This window comes from Papaver somniferum, chromosome 1 (genome assembly GCF_003573695.1).
Source record: "Papaver somniferum cultivar HN1 chromosome 1, ASM357369v1, whole genome shotgun sequence".
In the NCBI taxonomy this organism is placed as follows: Eukaryota; Viridiplantae; Streptophyta; class Magnoliopsida; order Ranunculales; family Papaveraceae; genus Papaver; species Papaver somniferum.
Genome location: NC_039358.1, coordinates 141,181,542 through 141,202,495, shown reverse-complemented (window position 1 = coordinate 141,202,495; position 20,954 = coordinate 141,181,542). Strand labels below are relative to the sequence as shown.

Below are 20,954 nucleotides of genomic sequence, written 5' to 3'. Positions count from 1 at the left end.
ATTTTTTCAAGTATCTCTCGTCTTCTTTTCCAATTCGGTTTCTGTTTTTTTCGTTTGTTTCTAGTTCACCTAATTTATTCCGACTTCAACTAGACAACAGTATCATTCTTCTATTTTTCCTGCATTCATATAAAGATCTTTCTTCATTAGAAACCCTAAAACCCCTGGTGAGAAACTAGGAAGAGAATATTTATTATAAACTTGTACGAGAAGAAGAAGAAGAAGGGGCTCTGGAATAATGAAGAGTCTCTTCAAATCGAAACCCAAAACACCTGTTGAGTTAGTTCGTTTGACACGTGAGCTTCTTATCTTTGTTGATACCGATTCAACTACCAAGGGAACCAAGCGCGATGAAAAGGTATCTCCTTTTCTTAATTTTGATGATTCTTATAATCTAACTTTCAATTGTTTATCAGCTGATTTGATTGTTAATCAGTGATTCTGCTTTTTTATATAAAAAAAATTAGATTTTTGTGTGGTTTTGTTTAAAACAATTAGGAGTATTATATGTTTGACCATTTTTTATTTTTTTTATATAGAGGAATTGAATTCCAATACGAAAATGAATGGATCATTGTTATGAAAATTATAGAAAATACAATTTGTTATAAACCTTTGAATGAATGGTTGCATATATATTTTTTCCCCTTCGTGGTCTAACCTATGTCTTGTTTTATGGGATCAAGAGTGTTCTCCTTTTTTGTGTGTCAATTATGGGATTTAATTATGTTAATTTTGTACTTGATGCAACTTCTTAAGATCAGCGAAAGATTAGGGTGCTTTTAAGTTGCGGTAGTTGCTGAAGTTAAAATTTCCTTATTGTGTTGTTTGTACTTATGTGCTCGTAACTTTCTCTTTTTGTCAGTTTTACTTAGATCAATTGATCCGGTGCATCGGTTGTTATCTTGGTTATGTTGGTTTATACTTTTTTTCTACTTCCTAAAGAGTTGCTGCTGCTTTGTTTCTTAAAAATTGATGAAGCAATTACTGTCACAAACTACATAATTTTCGTCTTCCATTATTCTTGTGGGTTCGTGTGTATACTTAGGTTTTCATTGCGTATCAATGTTAATTCGAGCAAACTACACAATAAAAGGTTTACTAGATAATGAAGCAATTGAAGATTCTGTTATACAGATTCTGAATTAGCGTAAAAGAATGGTCTAGATGCGTTGGTGGCGTCGTGAAAGTTTCTTTTTTTTTTACCAGTTCAATCTGTTTCTGTTTCCTAATTCTTTCACTGGTAGTAGTAGTACTTGACAGACCTGTATCAAGCTTGTAGTTAATGACGCATGTATCCCTTTTAAGTTACTGAGAGCTTAGTCGTATCCGTTAATAATTTGGGTCAAGACTGCCTTGGTCTGACGTCCCGTTTACCTTTCAGATGGCGGAACTAGGTAAACTTATGCGAGACTTGAAGTGCGTTTTATATGGCAATAGTGATTCGGAACCACTTGCAGAAGCCTGTGCACAGTTGACGCAGGAATTTTTCAAGCAAAACACTCTTCGTCTAATTATAATCTGTCTACCAAAGCTTAACTTGGAGGTAAGGGTTCTGCAATATTACAATTAGTAAATACTTTAAATGCCACAAGTTTTCTTAAGATTTAATTTTGCTATCTTGGGACTTAATTTTGGTTTAGTGTGGGTATCTTTTTGAAGTTTTTGTTTTCTTTGTGATGCTTATCTTGATATTCATGATGTGGTCTCTTCTCATTAGACCCGAAAAGATGCAACTCAAGTTGTCGCGAATTTGCAAAGACAACAGGTTCAATCACGACTTATTGCTTCTGATTACTTGGAGTCAAACAAAGACCTTATGGATATCTTAATATCAGAGTATGCCACATAATATACTTCGTATTTTACAGTATACCCGTTTAAATCTTTTGAGACATGATTGTTGATTTACTAAGAGAAACAATAATCTTATTTCTGCTTATTCTATAGTGTTTATATGCTCATGCATGCTCCACATGTTAAGGATCGCTATTTTCTTTTTCTTTTTTCTTTTTAGGTATGAAAATATGGACCTTGCTTTACATTACGGTGCAATGTTGAGGGAGTGCATTCGGCATCAGATAATTGCTAGGTAACCTTCGTTTTTGAAAAAATTTCATCATGTCCTCAAGAAAAGGGTAGCATTGTTGTGAACCCATTTATAGTTCTTACTTCTTATTCACTAATTTGCTTTTGGGAGAGCATTAATTGCTTCATTTTCTTCATAGGTATGTCCTGGAGTTGGAGCACATGAAGAAATTTTTTGATTTTATACAACTACCAAATTTTGACATTGCCTCTGATGCTTCCACAACTTTTAAGGTTAGTTACTCTTTACAAAGTGTTCTTATAAAATTTGATAATTAATACAAAGTGTTCTCAAAAATTCCATACGAGGTTACTTTTTTGCGAAAAGTATTCTGTCATTTTATTCCCTTTTCTGTTGTCGAGATTCTCCTTTCACCGGCTCAAGGGTTTAGGTTTTAATTGTAGCAGATAATGTTAAAATCATATTCCTGCATCTGTAAGCAATTGGTGCCAATACTAATATCTTATTTTCTTATTGCAGGAGCTTTTGACTAGGCATAAATCAACGGTAGCCGATTTTCTAACTAAGAACTATGATTGGGTAAGTGTAGTTCTTGTTAGTTCCTGATGCACCATGATTTACATGCTTGGCTTTTTCTCTTCATCTTGTGTGTACTTCTTCAGGCTTGTTGCTTTCGGTTAGTAATACATTTCAAAGTTTCAAGCAACCTTTTTTGTTTCCAGTTTTTTGCAGAATACAATGGAAAATTACTGGAGTCTTCTAATTACATCATCCGACGACAATCCGTGAAGGTAATTTCGTGTTTCATTTACTGTGAACCCTTGAGATTTGGCATTATGAAGTCACTATGTTGTCTGAGAGCCTTACCCACTTTTTTGAACGAAAATATTACAATAAGTTTGTAGATTCTTTTGTGGTGTAAAATTTTTCCCTCAAAGCAATATTGCAGTTTGACAACAATATTGAGAAAGAAACCACAAGCACATAGACCATCCTCTAGAGTTTGTTTCAGCCTTGAACACCTTAGATCCCTGGCATGAATATGGTAACTCCTCTTTAATAACTGTTATCTCTGTAACAGCTTTTGGGAGACATGTTACTAGATCGATCAAATTCTCCTGTAATGATGAAGTACGTGTGCTCCAAGGATAATTTAAGAATCTTAATGAATCTTCTTAGGGTATGTACTCTTTTCCTTTTATGCTAAGTGGCTCTTGTTGTGCTAGATTAATGCGATTTTTTCCTTTAGTTTGCAAGTTTTTCTAATTTAATTTATGTGATTTTTTCCTTTATCAGGAACAAAGCAAGAACATCCCATTAGAAGCATTTCATGTTTTCAAGGTAATCAAGCGTCTTTAGTGTGTATGAACTTTTGTTCTTGTGGCCTGCATGAAACAATCTTGTTGGGGCATCTAAAAATATTAATTTGTTTCCATTTTCTTATACAGCTCTTTGCAGCGAATCAAAACAAGCCTCCAGAGATAGTGGACATATTAGTAGCAAATAGAAGCAAGCTTCTCCGTTTCTTTAGCGAATTTAAGATCGATAAAGGTAGAAAGCTCCCTTTATGTAGTACTTTTTGAAAATTTCGACTGCATGAAGTTTTTATATCCAACATTTTCAGCAGTTTTTTCCCCCCTACAGTTCTTAAATTTAACAATTTGTTTTTGTTTTGTATTTGCTTAGAGGATGAACAATTTGAAGCAGACAAAGCTCAAGTTATTAAAGAAATTGTTGCCCTGGAACCTAAAGATCGCTCTTGAGAAGTTAAGTTAGAACAAGTATACATCTATCTATGTGTAAAACTTCAAACTAATCTATTGTAAATGTTGGATTCAGTAATATGTTGTTTTTTAATAAACTAGTTATCACCATTTTTCCCTAGATGAAGCTGAGCAAGCTGGTTTGGCCTTAGTAATATCTGGGGTTGTTTTATAAAGCCCCATCACAAGAGTATTCTTTTTTCTGGTGAGGAATATTCGCAGTGAAGTGGGGTGTGTGAATCGAATAAAACAGTCCAGCATATGTATCTTGGCATATTCTAGTTAACCTGTATTCTCCTCAATTTACTTAAATGTCCTCGTCATAACGCTACTCACATTATCAGAAGGTAATCACAAGGTAGTATTCACAAATCAGGTTATTGGCTGTTCTTGGCCGCTTTTTCCACCATGGAACTCACCGCTCTTGAAGCTTACTAGACCAAGAGAGTAGACTAGTGTTCCAAACTTGGCGTAGTTTTAAGAAACGGAAAGCAAAATCATTATATATAAGGGTACATTAGTCCAAAAATGAAATCACAGCATCACCAGATTCTGTCGTTTGTAAATTCGTAATTACTTACAAAATCAAAGGTCTTTTTCAATATTTCAATCGTTTCACAAATTCGTCTTTCTCAGAATATATAGACAGGGGTTATTGGTTGTGATTTGTTCTACGTCAAAAAGCTGCCCTCATCACTCTTTATTCTCTCTCTCGTCTGTACTCTCTTACCACAAAACATGGGAGAAAATGGTACTCATTGCACACTCAATTAACTGTATTCAGAGTGTGATAATTTATTATTCAGTTGAATCTCTAAATCTGAATTTTTGCTCTAATTTTGTTTTTGTAGATTCACTTGATCAATTCCTTTCAGTTGCCATTGAAGCAGCTAAAAGAGCTGGAGAGGTAATTAACGATAAACTCATTAATTGTTTTGATTGTCTATTAATTTTTGTGTTTTTTTCTAATGATTTTGTGTAATTTTCAGATAATCCGCAAAGGATTTCACGAGAAGAAGAATGTTGAACACAAAGGCCAGGTGAATCAATTCATACGTTCTCTTAAATTTTGAATTGCGAAAATTGTATTGAAATTTGATTTGATATTAGTTTTTTTATTTTTACTTTCAATGTCTGAATTCCTCTGATTTATCAAATAATTCAACTAGGATTTAACTGAAATTTGGGAATGTAGGTTGATTTGGTTACAGAAACTGATAAGGCATGTGAGGAGCTTATTTTCAATCATCTTAAACAACATTTCCCAGAACACAAGGTGAATAAAAATGAATTGTTGTTGTATTTACTTGACGATCTTGGATTTTACTTCCGAACTAGTGGATTGTTGTAATTTGGTTGAAGTGTTCATTATTTGATAGTTCATTGGAGAAGAGACTGATGCTGCTAATGGTACTACTGAGCTTACTGATGAACCAACATGGATTATTGATCCACTTGATGGAACGACTAATTTTGTTCACGGGTATTTTTCATTTTCTTATAAATCATGTTAACCTTTTGTATGTTTTCTCCAATTTTACTATTGTTTTATCGGTATTGTAATACTCTTAATGGGGTTATTGTAGGTTCCCTTTTGTGTGTGTGTCGATTGGTCTTACAATTGGAAAGGTTCCTACTGTTGGGGTCGTTTACAACCCAATCATCAATGAAGTGAGTACTTCGCCTACATTTTTTGTATTAAAAGTATGAAATGCATTCAGTTCAATCGTTGGTCACTCAGTTTTGTTGCACTGCTGGAATTCGCCGTTTTAGAAATTGATACCTACTTTTTTGTTGATCTGAAATGTCGGCTTCTAGGTTAAATTATGCTTTTAAACAAGTTTATGTAATAACTTTTTCGAATTTGTCATGTGTAGCTTTTCACTGGGGTAAGTGGAAAAGGTGCATTCCTGAATGGCACTCCTATCAAAGGTGGGTAACTAATGATTCATTGATGTAGTTTTTGTGTCGTCACTAAACCGTGCTCAAAATTACAACATGCTAAAATTCTCAAACTCTGCAGTTTCTTCTCAAACTGAATTGGTGAAGTCCCTTCTTGCAACTGAGGTACATTCATGTGTTCTAATTGATGGATATTTGAGTTTCTTCTTTTAACATTCAATATTAATTATTAATTGTCTTCTAGTGCTAGCTAATGCTGTTAATGTGTGGAATCTCTAATTTTATTGAAAAAAAAGATGAATCTCTAATACTGCTATATTTTTAGGTTGTATAGTTTCCTCCAACACTGGATTGTAAACTCCATTATTATCATAATTTTGACCTTTGCTATATCTAAACTAGAGTGACATGTTTAACTTAAGGCTCGCTTGACAAGTCGTGCTTTTTACATTTTTGCTCTGAACGCTCTCTTCTACATGTCTTAAAGGCTGAAGCACAATGCCATGCAGGTATAGAAATTGGCTTTACCTTATGTTTCTTGTTGCGCAGGTTGGAACCAAGCGTGATAAGTCTACTGTGGATGCAACTACAAATAAAATTAACAGTTTACTGTTCAAAGTAAGATAGAATAATTTCTTTCTAATCTTTGTACTTGTTCAAGGCTAGTCAAAGACTAATTATTTGAGTTATCAGGTGAGATCCCTTCGAATGAGTGGATCATGTGCACTAAACCTGTGCGGAATTGCATGTGGGAGGCTTGATCTCTTTTATGAACTCGGATTTGGCGGTCCATGGTATGTTATTTGAAATGTTCTTACATTTTAGTGCATCAACACCTATACCATAAATGCTGCAGACAATTTAACCTGAACTCACTCCTTTCAGGGATGTAGCTGGTGGAGCTGTGATTGTTCAAGAAGCCGGAGGTGTTGTGTTTGATCCGTAAGAAACTCACACTGCAAACCAAATGTCTCAGTCTTTAAATCTTACCTAAAAGACCTGATAAGTTGATGAAAGTGTGATCTGAGTCTGTTCTTTTTCTTTTGCTTGTTTATTCAGATCTGGAAATGAGTTCAACATAACATCTCAAAGAGTTGCAGCATCGAACCCTCACGTCAAGGACGCCTTTGTTCAAGCCCTGAAAGAAGCCAGCAAATGAAATAGTACCATCTCATGAAGATTTCCATTTAAAATTACTTGTAACCCAATTGTTGTCTACAAGACGAAGAGTTGAGTTCTTGCGAACAAAATGATCGATAAAAAAAACGTTTGCTGTGAATCATATAATAGGCTTTGATTCGTCCGAATAATTTTTCAGCTGTTTTGTTTCGAGTTATGCAACGCCTTTACATCACATACCCCTTGCCCAACGCGTGCAAAGATTGTTTAAACAAATTCGTGAATTCCTGCCTTTAACTTAAGCAAGTCGAACTGGCAGGTTACGTTACAAAAACTGCAGCTGCCACTATTAACCAGTCTTAGGTGAACGATGAGACTGGTTACTAATAGATAACCACAACACCAGCTAATATTATGGTACCGCACTTTTATACAATGAGTGATCCACGGGAACAGGATCAACTTAAGCAGCCCCCAGCCTATACTACCAATTCAGATGATTACCAAGATTTATAAATGCTAGAACAGTAAGAATGTACAGAAAACTGAGATGATATCCGACTTAGCAAATTTGATGTTTAAACTGACATTTGTTCGATCAAAGACATTACAAAAACTGGCTTAAAGAAACAAAACTTCAATCTAGATTAGAACACTTCATACTAATAGTCCAAATGTATAAATTTAAGAAGAGAGTAGCTAAAAAAGATAACAAGTAGCTAGAGACAGCCTCTAAGCAGCTCCTTTGCCCTTCTTCTTCTGGAGCTTCTTCTGGTAGAACTCAAGCTCTTTGCCTTCCAGAATGTACCTGTTGAGAAACAATAAAACTCAGATGTCACTATGGCTGGATTATGTGCATTACAATGTCTACAGAACTCCAAGTATTTAACAACTTTTTCAAACCTTGATGGATTGATTAACTAAGAATGTCTACAATTAAATATCAAACTGGTGAAAAGGAAGCATAAGAATTTCTACATACCCATCAGCACGACCACACTGCCCAGGGCGAGATGAGATACAAGCCAATAATCGTCCACCACTGAATTGCTCTTCAATATGTGAGTCAAGCTTGTGATCTTCTTGACGACTCTCAATTTTCCTCAGGAGATGGTTGCTCTTCTTTGCTTCCTCAGCTACAGCCTCAGCCTCCTAATATACAGAGGCGAAATTCATGTATCAATATAGGGTAAACGAACAAACAAAACAATTACTGAACAACTAAACACATGCTGATATTTCTAGTCTAGAGATCAAGAAGAATACTAAAATTGATTTAACATTCTAGGAAGCATTGTTTATTTCAGAAAAAACAACAAAAGAGGTTCGTCCAAAGGCACAGGTATGACGCATTAATCTTGGAGAACTCTTATAAATCCAGTAATCCCATTCTTTAACCAAATATGGAAAGTCAAGAAAATCAGCATACATAGGGGTTTTGCATCAAAGCAGTGATACCCAAAAGAGGTTCGTCCAAAGGCACAGGTATGACGCATTAATCTTGGAGAACTCTTATAAATCCAGTAATCCCATTCTTTAACCAAATATGGAAAGTCAAGAAAATCAGCATACATAGGGGTTTTGCATCAAAGCAGTGATACCCAATTAGGATTCTATGCATTGAAATAGTGTCAAAATTGCCCCCTAAAAGGATACTATAGAAACTCTATCAGTAACTATGTATGCAATTGAAATCTTTTTACTCTGAGCCATTAGAGTACAACATGAAACTTTTTGTTGCGGTGAACAACAGGTGCACCAGCATTGAACATAATCAGTATCCCTAAATAAATGTAAAAATGAGACACTAAATCCAACAAATTTTTATAGATACTTCAACATCATGATTATAATACATTTAAAAGTGCTAACTAAATCTAATAACCCACAAACAGAATCTCAAAATCAAACCATAAACATATACGTAATCAAGAAGTATTACCTCTCCTTCTTTCTTGGCAGAAGTATTCTTCTTCTTACGTCCAATATCAAGACCATAATGTTGAAGATACCATTGCTTAAATGGAGCAGCATCAACTTGAACAATAGCACCCTTAACCAAAGTCTGAGTCCTAACCAACTCGTTGTTAGATGCGTTGTAAACGACATCAAGAATACGAGATTTCCTGGTTACAGTCTCACTTCCCCATGAGTAATTTCCTGTATCTAGTCTAAGAGCTCTCCATTTCACATTACCTCCACGAACCCTAACTCTTCGAACAGTTTTGTTGCTCGAAAGTTTGGTGTTTGCGGGCTGTCTTCCGAGCTCGTACCTAACAAAAACAGACCGATACAGATGCAGATTAGGGTTTTGCTCAAAAATAGAATGATTCAAAATACAGATACAGATTAGGGTTTTGCTCAAAAATAAAATGAATCAAAAACTGAAATCAGGGTTGGACTTACTTTCGCTTCTTCCTCCAAGCCTTTTTTTTCCCTCCAGTTGCACGTCTTTTGTGCATAGAATCACGAGAGATACCTGCACAAACCAAACCAGATTTTACGAAATCAAAATGAGGAATTAGGAGAAATCACACATAAATCAAAGAGGGTGAAGTGAAATCGGAAAATACCCATGTTTGCAGATGGAAAGAGAAACCTCTCGACTGCGTTGCCTGATAAACTTCAGAGTAGGGTTTTGAGAGGGAGAAGAAAGAAGGACTCGGTATCTCGTTCCTTTAAAAACGAAAAAAACCCTACTTTGCGTTGTTACAAATTTCTCCCTAAGTTTATACTAAAATGACAATCGGAGCCTAACTCATTTGGTGCCTTTTCCTCCACGTGTACGGAGGATAAGTGTATTAGGCTTTACAATCCAGCCCAGCCGTGGTCAAGGGTCTAAAAGCCCGTCTGGTCACGTCAACGACGTAGTTGTGCTACTTTTGCATCCGCTATGAGTATGGAAAATATAAGTGTCAAAGTGTCAAATATACCAGTTAGTAGGGGTGAGTATAGGCCGGTATGGACCGTTTTTTATCTCATCCGCATCCAATCCAATTCACTACGGATTTTAAATTTGGCATCCGCATCCAATCCAACATCCAACGGATTTGCATCCGATGGATGCACAGATGAACAGGTTGGATGCGGATAATCCAGTGAATTTGTGTTACTTAAAATTTATAATAAAAAAATAAAACCAATATAGATGACTTCTTATAGAACCTACACATTTTACATATGTATATAAATATAGAAGTGACGTGGACAACACTCCAACGGATTTTCTATAAATTATATAAATGCTCTTAATCTAGCGGGTATGGACGTCCAACGGATTTTCAAGGTTGCATCCGGGTGGATCCGTAATCCGTTGGATTTCAAAAATCTCATCCGCGTCCAACCCATTAGCGAATTGTCCGGGCATCCATCCGCAAAAATACGGTTGGTCCCGGTTAAATCCACGAATTACGGGTAAAATGCTCACCCTACCAGTTAGGCATACGCGATATAATCTCTAGCGAGCAGTAGAAAGTTCATCGTTTGATGGCCATTATAGCAGCAGTGCTAGTATTGCTATTGCGCACCAGGTATGATCATCATTCAGTAGTTCATCATCTAACGGCCAGGAATTCACCCGTTATAAATACTCAATTTCAAATTCATTTCAACTCACAACATCTCAACTTCAAATTCATTTCAACTCACACCATCTCAATTTCAAATTCATTTCAACATGGCTAGTGCTCCACGCGAGAAGAAGATGTTTCTCTAATTCGATGTTGGATATCAGTTGCAAGAGATAGAGATTTCAATTTAGTGACTTTTTATTTATGTGACACTGTGTTTGAAGGTTTATGACGTTAAGTCATGTAAATTCAAGAAGAAAAAACGAGTGTCTTCGAGAAAGATATTGCTTCATCAATAACGAAGTGAGAAAGTACGCGCAAATTTCGCGGATGATAAAAGGGGATCATCCTAGGTTGTCAATCGATGAACTGAAAATGATAGCTTGTACCAAATTTGTTGAAGACAACAAAAGACAGTTTAAGCATGATGAATGCTATCAACTCTACAAGACTCATGCGCAGGGATTTAATTTTGACTAAGTATCATGTAATGCAATTGCACTTAATTTTAATTAAATTTTGGAACTTAATGAAATGTAAAACTAGTTCTATTTGAACATTAATTTAATGATAGTTTTCATTAGTAAAAATAAAAAGATTACATTAAAAATATTTAAATTAAATTACATCCATAAACTACTCATTTCCCTGACCATTTCCTCCCACACCATTAAAGATTCAATTTGGTCATGCTTTATAGATCAAGAGTGTTGTTCAACATTTCAGAGATTGAGCCGGTTTGAGACTGACTTGGTGTTTGAGTCTCTTTAAAACCGCCGTAACCTTGAAAAGTAACGGGTTCACTCGGGAGGAAGGGAACACGATAGCAATCTTGAAATACTTGAGGCTGAAATGCGTGAAATGCTGATGTGGATGAGGCAATTGGGGTAAACAAATTAGATTACCTAATTGCTTTAGTGTTCAAGCCACCACCTGGAGTTATAGTGCAATTGGTTAAACAAAGCTCTAGTGGTTGTTTTCCTTGTCCATGGCTTCATCGTCTTCACGTACTACTTGCATCTAACACTATATTTTGAGTAGAACTTTCTGGTATATTATGCATAAAACGACTTCTCAAACTTGTTCTTTCACTTCCACGACTTTCACGACTTCGCTGACTTGATCCACCAGGACTCGTAGCTTGGAACTGACACATATTAATTCCCAAGTAACTAGAACTGGCGCAATTTCTTAATATTTTAGTCTCCAATCCAGCGTCTTTTGTCTTCATATACAACTCTTAATCTCTAAACACGCATTAATTTCCAAGCATGTGGAGTGGGCATAATTTATTTGTATTCCAGTTTTCGTTCTAGTGTCTTTTATCTTCTTACCCAACTCATAATCTCTAAGTACATATCGAACAATTACCGAGGACTATGTAAAGTTCAAATAAAATTGGAGATCCTCGATCATATCTTGGCGCTTCCTCTAAATCTTCAAATGATTCGAGAAAACCAATTAACACCATTGATCGAGCTAGCATTTAGAAATAGAAATTGGCATATTGTTCACAAGACAAACAGACTTTCGAGCTCCTCATAATGTTCAGGGTACATATATTGTTTATTTCTTCCCTGTTTTGATCCATTTTCCTAAAATAACGTTGTAAAAAAAGATAATCAACCTAACCACTTTTAACCCATATGCTTTTAGTTGTCTATGTGCTTGATTTCCTTATAAATCATTTGAGTATAAAGGAAGTCTTTCTTTCCATATATCTTCCGACTCCCAATTTAGTCTGTTAGATGGAAGTGAATTTCCTTCACATGGAATTCTTGTTAACATGTACAAATTTAGCGGTGTAACTCTTATTTAACAACATATTCATGATTAGAGTTCGTTGAATTTTATAAAACAAAAGACATAATCTAAAAATTTAGTTACGAGAAAAAAAAACTTACCGCATTCAAAATCTTCGGGAAAAAATAATAATATTCGTAGTCTTCCACCATCGTTCGAATATAACTTGAGTTATTGAGTCATATGGTTTATAGGTTATATATCATATAATCGCCACCAAGGATATCTTCAGACTCTTTCTTGAACAACAGGGGGAAGGTACCTAAACACCATGCGTAACTCTGACCAAGCACTTGTTAGTGCGACTAAATTAACTCGCTCTGGATGGTCAAATGTATGCGCAGAGAGTACACCATCACCAGCTAGTTGTCTAACATTTTTGAACTCATATTCTTTATCTTGGACATAATTTAACCCACTAGTTGGGGTGCTAGTAGATCCTTTGAGTTTTTTACTTCTTTTTCTTTTCTCACCCATATCTGGAAGAAAGTAACTAAAGAATTTTGTTTATAGGAGAAAGAAGAGAAAAGAATGTGTGAAGAGGAATAAAACGAGAGGTGTGGTATTTATAGGTGTTATAGAGTCAACCGTTGGAGATATAATTAATATCGAGCGATATTCTGAATATATCCAGCAATACATTCTTTATCGTTGATGCTATTTATAATATCGCTCGCTAGGAATTCAATCGCTTATCTCTTTTACCATAATGGCGCTACTGATTTTTCATGCCACCTGGTATGCGGATATAAGGTAAAGAATAAGGTAAAAATTTAAAATAAATAAATAATAATAATAAAAAAACTTTCAGTTTGGTACTGGTTGATTTTTAGCTAAAGAATAAGGTAAAAATTAAAAGTTTTAAAGTATAGCAACAACGATACTCGTTGGAGAGATCTCGTAGAGTTTTTTTCGAAATAAGATTTATTATTTTTTAACTTATGATTTAAAAGATATTTAAGTTTTTAGTTGTTTTTTTATTTATCTTTATGAAGAAAGAGAAAAAAAAAGGTATTTTTATCCACACTGGAACATTTAGCGTAGGACCAAACAATAATTTTATGGACCAAATTGATCTTTATTTTTTTCTAAAAGGACCTTATAGCATTTGGACCAAGTCAACAGGACAAAACTAACACACTATATTTTATGATATGACTAATTGATAGTCTCTACAAAAATAAATCCGATGACCCATGCCAGAAATGACTCCCAAGTATAAAAGTGAAAACTCAAACAACATGTTACAACAATAACTACTCAACTTATAGAGCAAATTACAATATAACAGAATACATTTACGTAACGGATATCAGCCAAAGCCCAAAGGCTTTCAACACATATATAACAGAAGCTCAAATAACAATTCCCTTTTTAAGGAGTATACAATACTACTTGATAACATGACCAATTTTACCATAATGATAACAAAGCTTGTCAGAGCTTGTACCTTGCAAGAAATTCACCTCGTTTTTAAATTGAGCAACACACCGCAAGAATTCAAGAGTATATTTAATAGTATCAAAGAGATTTTTATCCATAAATCATCCTTTTTCGCATTCCTTAGTGAGATTGAGGGACAATCTTTTAAGACGATAAAGCTTAATACTCTTGACAGATAAATTCTTTACTTTTGCTCTTTTTAAGAGAACATCCATTTTTTCTATGGATTCTCTTTTATCAACAAAGAGTCAGATGACCTGGTTAATTTGAGAGCATGTAGAGGGCTTAAACCATCGATAGATCCCCAAGACTAAAGACCTAGAATAATCCTTATGGAATTTTGGTGTATGTTATAGGTAAACGGGACGACCCTCCTAAAATAGTTATTCATCAAGATAATACTTTTAGGATTGAAATGAAGAGGGTACCAAGTACATCACAATATTTTCGATAACACATCTTACGTGATCTAATGCAGACAAGCAATGTCAAGAAGATTACTTCAACAAGATGTACACTTGGCATATAGAGAGTAAGTTCGAACCAAAATATGAGATCAAACCAATTGTCAGGTTAACATACAGTGCTATTACTTTAATTATACCTATAACAATAATTCTAATGCGGAAAATAAAGCAAAGTCACACAACGATATTTTGTTAACGAGAAAACCGCATATGCAGAAAATCATGGGACCCAGTCCAGTTTTGAATACTCTCATAATTAAGCCGCTATACAAAGATTATTATAACTTCATACAGTTGAGATTAAGCAAACTAACTCCAAGTTACTCAGTTATTTCAGTATCATTGTGCATACAACCAATCTGGTATATGTACGTGAAAATGAAAGGGTACCAAGTACACCACTAACTATTTTATTTAGCAACCATAGAATCATGTGATTGAAGAAACGATTTCATAGCAGATTTCCACCATACATAGTTAGTACCATCAAATATTTACAGTACGTTAACTAATCTGGATTCATGTGAACCTGAATTCATTATCTGATAGGTTGGACTGCACCAAATACAAATTGTTAGATCTTTTCGTGTTTGCCTTATCCGATACCAATTGAAATTACGAGGGTACCAAGTACACCATAATATTTTTGATATCAACCTATGTAAGACATATTTTGTGTGATCAAATATAGACAGAAACTGTCAAGAAGATATCAACCATAAGATGTCCAGTTGGTATATGGTCAAAGTCCGGAACCGAACCAAATATGGGATCTAACCAAGTGTTTGATTAACGTACAGTGTAATTACTTATAACTAAAACAATAATTAATTATAATGCGAAAAGTGAAGTAAAAGCACACAACAAGATTTTGTTAACGAGGAAACCGTAAGTGCAGAATACCCAGGGACCCAGTCCAATTTTGAATACTCTCAGAATTTAGCCGCTATACAAAAACTACTATCAATTTCGTATAATTGAGACCGAGTAAACTAACCCCCAAGTTACTTAGAGTATCCCTACGCCTACTATCAATCTGGCCTACACACGAAAATCCTAAGATATAGTCCATTATCTTAAGTTGCTTCAACCGTTGTAAAGACTTCTAGCACTCAACTTCATTGGATCGTATTCTGAAAAAGTGAAGGACTAATATGTATTTGATTACCGCTCTATCAATCTCACAGATCAATAAGTTAACCAGAGATGTTGTTAGGTTACAAAGGGTCTTGCATTTAATCAATATAAACTCCTTTGCATTGGTTTAGATCAACCAAGATATAAATAATATTAGAGATAATCAATCTTAGTTCACAATCTATCATATTAGGATCCTGAAGAGAACACCAAATGATAGATCGTCGACCTATACTAAAAGTTATGGAAGTCTATCAGAGACAAACAAACTTGTCGGATCCCATTCAATCAAGGTGTGCATGAAGTATAATCACAAAGATCATAATACTAATAAAAAAATCTTCTTATCTTCAAATCTTCAGTCTTCAATGTATCTACATAAACAACTTGATTACCTTGTGTTCGATCTCGCACAAAAGGAATCTGTTAAAAATGGATGATCTAAAGTCTTATCTTCAGATCTTCAATTAACAAAGATCATATCTGAAATGGATAAACCTTGATCAAGTTTGAGTGGCCTTATATCAAAAGAAAATGATCACGGAATGAACAAACTAGGTGCAATCAAGATTCAACTTCACCAATAGTCAATCAAATCAATAATCGAAAAATAAAATAACTATACAATCTAGTTTCACATCAACGGGACTACTAAAAGCTTCTTGATCTCAAAGAAGTCTTTAAATGAAGCACACATAAGAGATTTCACCTAATTAAATTACTTTCCTCTTCGAGAGAGTATTGCGAGAACACTACTAGTGGGCTTTCCCCACACTAAACGTAAAGTTTTGTATATTACATGACAAGTTTGTGAGAAGAACAAACTTCACTATTTATAATGACCTAGGTAGTTTGGACATCAAGGAATTTCGATAACCGCAAATATCAAAGATATGCAATAAATACCAAATTCGGTTTTTACTAAATTCCAACGATTGTCCAACTAATAGATACCGAAATCTCCCATGGATGACAACTCAATATTAACTAGCATACAAGTATATTTTACTAATATATAATCTAGAGATATGCTTTAATCATTGGGAAATTAAAGACATATAAATTATGAATATCAAAAAGATATTTTGGAATATTTCAGTTGGGATCTCACCTTGAGTATCAATGAAAATACTTGGACATTAAGAAATAAGATTTTAGTACATGTTCAAAATATTATGACGACATTAATGAACTTTCCATGTCAACCAAAACATATTACGATATATATGTAAACCCTAAAATAATAGACAAATTGGAAACACGTTTTATAATTGTTTAACCTCTTAGGGGTCGGTCCTGCAATAGATCCCCAAGTAAGGGACCGGTCCTTCTATAGATCCCCATGTAGGGGCGGTCCTGCTATAGATTCCTGAGACCGTCCTAGTGTAGATCTTTTGCTTAAGGGATCGGTCCTAGAATAGATCCTTTGATTCCTTTCAACTACAAAATAAGTTTCGCAAGTCTACTTCCTTAAACTCATGTAATCAAACTCAATTTTCTAGGCATGGAATCAACCCAAAGTTCAACACAGTAAACTAGTAGTGAATTACTAAATAATGTTATCCCGTGATTATGAAGCTTAAAAGATAAATGTTATACTTCGTAATCCAATATACCAAAGTTGTATGAAACAACAAGTATATACTTCCTTGACACTTTGATCATAATGTAATGATCAAGTTACAAATACTAGATATATATAAATATAACTTCATATGTTATGTTTTCAATATAAACTTCTTGAAAACAACGTAGATTGAAATGGAAACAAGTCAAGTATGTATTACTAACCTTGAACAAAAGGATGATGTATACATTGATATTGACAAGTCTTCAGGTTCTTCAGAGTAACATGAGTTTGTCTCAATATTTCTAATGTTCATAGTCTAACCTAACGGAGTTGACTCTAGTAATCTAATCAGGAAGCTTCAAGTTTTAGAGCTAAAATATGACAACCAAACTTGACATACCAACACTTAGTGGGTTCAACCGAGTAATGCTCAAACACGGGGAAATTGCAATCTTAAAGAAAAACTGCGGGACCTAGTCCAGGTTGAACAAACACTAATTTAAGTTGTTACACCAATTATATACTACCATATTTCAAACTAGATGTAACACCTTTCTTCAGTTGTATTCGTGCACCTTTAAAAACTCCTAGTAGAACTCCAATTCTCTTTTGGAATTTCTCTTGTAAATCTTGTAGCATAATGTTAATTCTCTTTAGAAGATACTGAAAAAGCGGGGGTCTAACAACACCACCCAATATTTTGCTTAGCAATCTGTATGGACAAACTCCAATATACTTTTTATGAGAATCAACTAGACAGTTAGACTCAATCAATAAAAAGATATATCAAAGAGTTTATATCTCAATCTCTCGGTTTGATCTTTACTTAAGCAAATGGAAATTTGTGAGTCTTTATCAAAGAGAGATAACTTGCACGGTACCAAATACCAATGTCCAAGGATCAATCAATATCAATCAACAACCAAAGGTTGGATATCCAATTGATGATCTTTAACGCACAACCTGTATTATTTCAATTATATAAAAATATAATGCGGAAAAGAAATAACACAGACACCAGAAGTTTTGTTAACGAGGAAACCGCAAATGCAGAAAAACCCCGGGACCTAGTCCAGATTGAATACACACTGTATTAAGCCGCTACAGACACTAGCCTACTGCAAACTAACTTCGGATTGGACTATAGTTGAACCCCAATCAGTCTCCCACCGATCCAAGGTACAGTTGTACTCCTACGCCTCTGATCCCAACAGGATACTGCGCACTTGATTCCCTTAGCTGATCTCACCCACAACCAAGAGTTGTTGCAACCCAAAATCACAGACTTGATAATAAACAGATCTGTCTCACACAGAAAAGTCTATCAAAGGATAAATTTGTCTCCCACAGATAAACCCTAGGTTTTGTTCCGTCTTTTGATATAAAATCAAGGTGAACAGGAACCAATTGATAATCCGGTCTTATATTCCCGAAGAACAACCTAGATTAATCAATCACCTCTCTACAATCCTTTCTGACTACACAAGCGGATTGTCGAGGAATCACAAACAGTGAGACGAAGATGTTTGTGACTTCTTTATCTTGCCTATCGGAGAACTCTCACGATCTCAAGCCAATCAATTGATTGTACTCGTAGGATATAAGATGCAAGATCAGATCACATAACTACGATAAAGTAGTATCCATCTGGATTCACAATCCCAATGAAGTCTTTAAGTCGTTAACCTGATTTTAGAGAGAAAATCAAAGGTTAATGGAGATCGACTCTAGCGGGCGCACTAGTAGCACACAGACGTGTGGGGATTAGTTTTGCACAATGCTAGATGTCTCCTTTATATAGCCTTCAAATCAGGGTTTTGCCTTAGTTACAAAGCAATCCTTATTCACCGTTAGATGAAAACCTGATTTAGATTCAAGCTAATATTTCTCAACGTTAGATCGAAAACTTAGCTAGTCACACACACTTGGGTAGACGTTTACTGGGTTCGTGAAAACCATGCCCAAATGTGTACGTGTATGTTGGTTCAATATAGTAACCCAAATGGTTAACCATATGAGCATTTCATATTAACCTTGTTCTTCTTCACCATAACTAGTTCAATTAACTCAAATGAACTAGTTAAAGAGTTGTTCAATTGCTATGAGATCTTATGTAACTACATAAGACACAATTGAAACAAAGATGATTCGATTTGATTGAATCGACTTATGAACATTATAGCCACGGTTTTCATAAAACATTCCTTAGTAATTTAATGTTTCATGTTCAGAGCACATCTCTAGATCATAACCTCTTAAGTTCACAAACAAGTTCGCGGACTTAAGTTAATCGGTTTAGTTTTCCAAATTCAGCAGCAATTCTCGGAAAGAGAACTTCCGCCAGTTCGCGGACTGGGTTCGCAGACTGAGTTCGTGGACTAAGCACACAAACGAGTTTCGGAAAATCCCAGCAGAAATTCTCGATCGAGAACTTCCGACAGTTCGCGGACTTGGCAAGCCAATTCCACAATCCTCCCGATTTCTCTTGATCTACAAAGTTCGAAAACTTCGGTTCAAGGAATACATGGTTATGTAATCCAAACTCTCATTTCAATCATTGAGACATTCTCAGAGGACGCTATGTAGCCTTTATTCACAGACCGATTCACGTCAGAGCAATTCTCAAAGTAATTGAAACTTTTCATGACTTTCATCACTAGGTGAAGATAAACTTGATCAAATGGAAACGCATTACCAACACACAATTTCGAGATAAAAGATAAGCAATGAATGCTCAGCTCGAAATGTCAAATGTGTATGATCTAGTCTACATAGCATACGACTTTTGTCTCATAAGAAGTAGGAGATAGAAGAGATAAACTTTTGAGTGATAGATAAGTTCAAGTCTCCACATACCTTTTTGTTGATGAAGTTCCACGGTTCCTTGTATAGATCTTCGTCATTGTATGATGAATCGCCATGAAGTCCTTGAGCTCAACTATACTTTTATATCCTAGTCCGAGACTTAGCTATGTAGGCTAGAAATCAAGACTTATGGTTTTGATCACTAACATTGGCAAACATGCTTGAGATAGCAACGCATGCGAGGTTGACCGAGCTATGATCTAACATATACTCCTCAATAATTAGGGTTTACACGTTTATAGCCTAATTGATTTTATCTCACAATATCAAGTAGAAAAAATCTAATGATATCTTGATCTATCAGATCTAAGGTTTATATAAATAATCCTTGAATGACCTTATAACAGAAGAGAAGAATCTTAAAATAGACAAGGTTTATTGTAATCACCTAGGTACGTGCTCCGTAACTATCAAAGAAAAAGATAACTTACCTTTGCTTTACGATCCCCGAGTAAAGTCTTCAAAATCTCACTCTTGTTCATGAAGAACGGAGATGTGGAAAACAACTTTATGCAACACACACAAATAATTTTCCAAGGGACAGATTGTGTAATTAAATGAAACCTCTTTTTATAGTTAATGATCAATGTTAGAGCATTGCTCGGTCGAACTCGCAAGTGTTGCTATCTCAAGCTTGTTGTCAAATTTACTTATCAAAACTATATCTTGATTTCAAGTCTACAATTAGTTAAGTCTCTGACTAGGATAGAAATGTAGTTGAGAAACAATGGATCACGTCAGTCATCATTGCGTTCTACCATTCGAAGGCGAAGATCAACCGAAGATTTTGGAGAACTTCATCAACAACAGGTAAGTGAAGACTGAACCACCTATTTCTCAAGTTATATTCATTTTTCAATCATTGAGACGATGTCGCATTACTAATTAAACGATCATGCATATTCAAGAATTTCGAATCGAGAACTAATTATCAACTTAAGGGACTTCTCTAAATATAATGACTAAGCTTGATGAACATTTGTTCATGCTTGATGAATTTCGGTTAAGGAAAATTTATTGTTCGGAATCAAAATCACGGTTAAAGTTTTATCATTCGAAAATAGCCTGGAACAATGATATGTGTCATTGATGTTATTCGGGAATGTTTCGAATCGATTTGGAGAAAAATATAGAACTACTATAGATTCAGATACAAGACAGTGTTATCAGTCTTACAAACTGGGAAAACTGTTATAAGTCTGAACCCGTATTACATGTACTCGTACACGTAGCAGAGTATCTATATGCCAACTTACAGAAGCACGC

The 20,954-nt window shown here is 34.9% G+C and overlaps 3 protein-coding genes across 3 annotated transcripts; 2 read left to right on the top strand and 1 right to left on the bottom strand.

Moving 5' to 3' along the window:
• The first annotated feature begins 238 nt into the window (after window positions 1-238).
• On the top strand, window positions 239-3,934 carry LOC113302800 (putative MO25-like protein At5g47540). The gene is made up of 11 exons (XM_026551761.1): window positions 239-358; window positions 1,385-1,546; window positions 1,721-1,839; window positions 2,018-2,092; window positions 2,229-2,322; window positions 2,570-2,629; window positions 2,773-2,841; window positions 3,132-3,230; window positions 3,347-3,391; window positions 3,499-3,601; window positions 3,737-3,934. The coding sequence occupies exons 1-11, from the start codon at window positions 239-241 to the stop codon at window positions 3,811-3,813; spliced, it is 1,023 nt and encodes a 340-aa protein (XP_026407546.1). The 3' UTR covers window positions 3,814-3,934.
• A 485-nt stretch (window positions 3,935-4,419) lies between these two features.
• Window positions 4,420-7,047, top strand: LOC113302809 (inositol monophosphatase 3-like). The gene is made up of 12 exons (XM_026551769.1): window positions 4,420-4,564; window positions 4,665-4,720; window positions 4,803-4,853; window positions 5,009-5,089; window positions 5,193-5,296; window positions 5,400-5,484; window positions 5,691-5,745; window positions 5,837-5,880; window positions 6,265-6,333; window positions 6,409-6,509; window positions 6,601-6,657; window positions 6,775-7,047. The coding sequence occupies exons 1-12, from the start codon at window positions 4,552-4,554 to the stop codon at window positions 6,872-6,874; spliced, it is 816 nt and encodes a 271-aa protein (XP_026407554.1). The 5' UTR covers window positions 4,420-4,551; the 3' UTR covers window positions 6,875-7,047.
• Window positions 7,048-7,370: 323 nt separating this feature from the next.
• On the bottom strand, window positions 7,371-9,517 carry LOC113302794 (40S ribosomal protein S8-like). Its single transcript, XM_026551754.1, has 5 exons — window positions 9,408-9,517; window positions 9,241-9,313; window positions 8,777-9,107; window positions 7,817-7,986; window positions 7,371-7,642 (listed from the first exon to the last, which is right to left on the bottom strand). Exons 1-5 carry the CDS (start codon window positions 9,409-9,411, stop codon window positions 7,567-7,569), a joined length of 654 nt encoding a protein of 217 aa, XP_026407539.1. The 5' UTR covers window positions 9,412-9,517; the 3' UTR covers window positions 7,371-7,566.
• Between the last annotated feature and the right edge of the window lie 11,437 nt (window positions 9,518-20,954).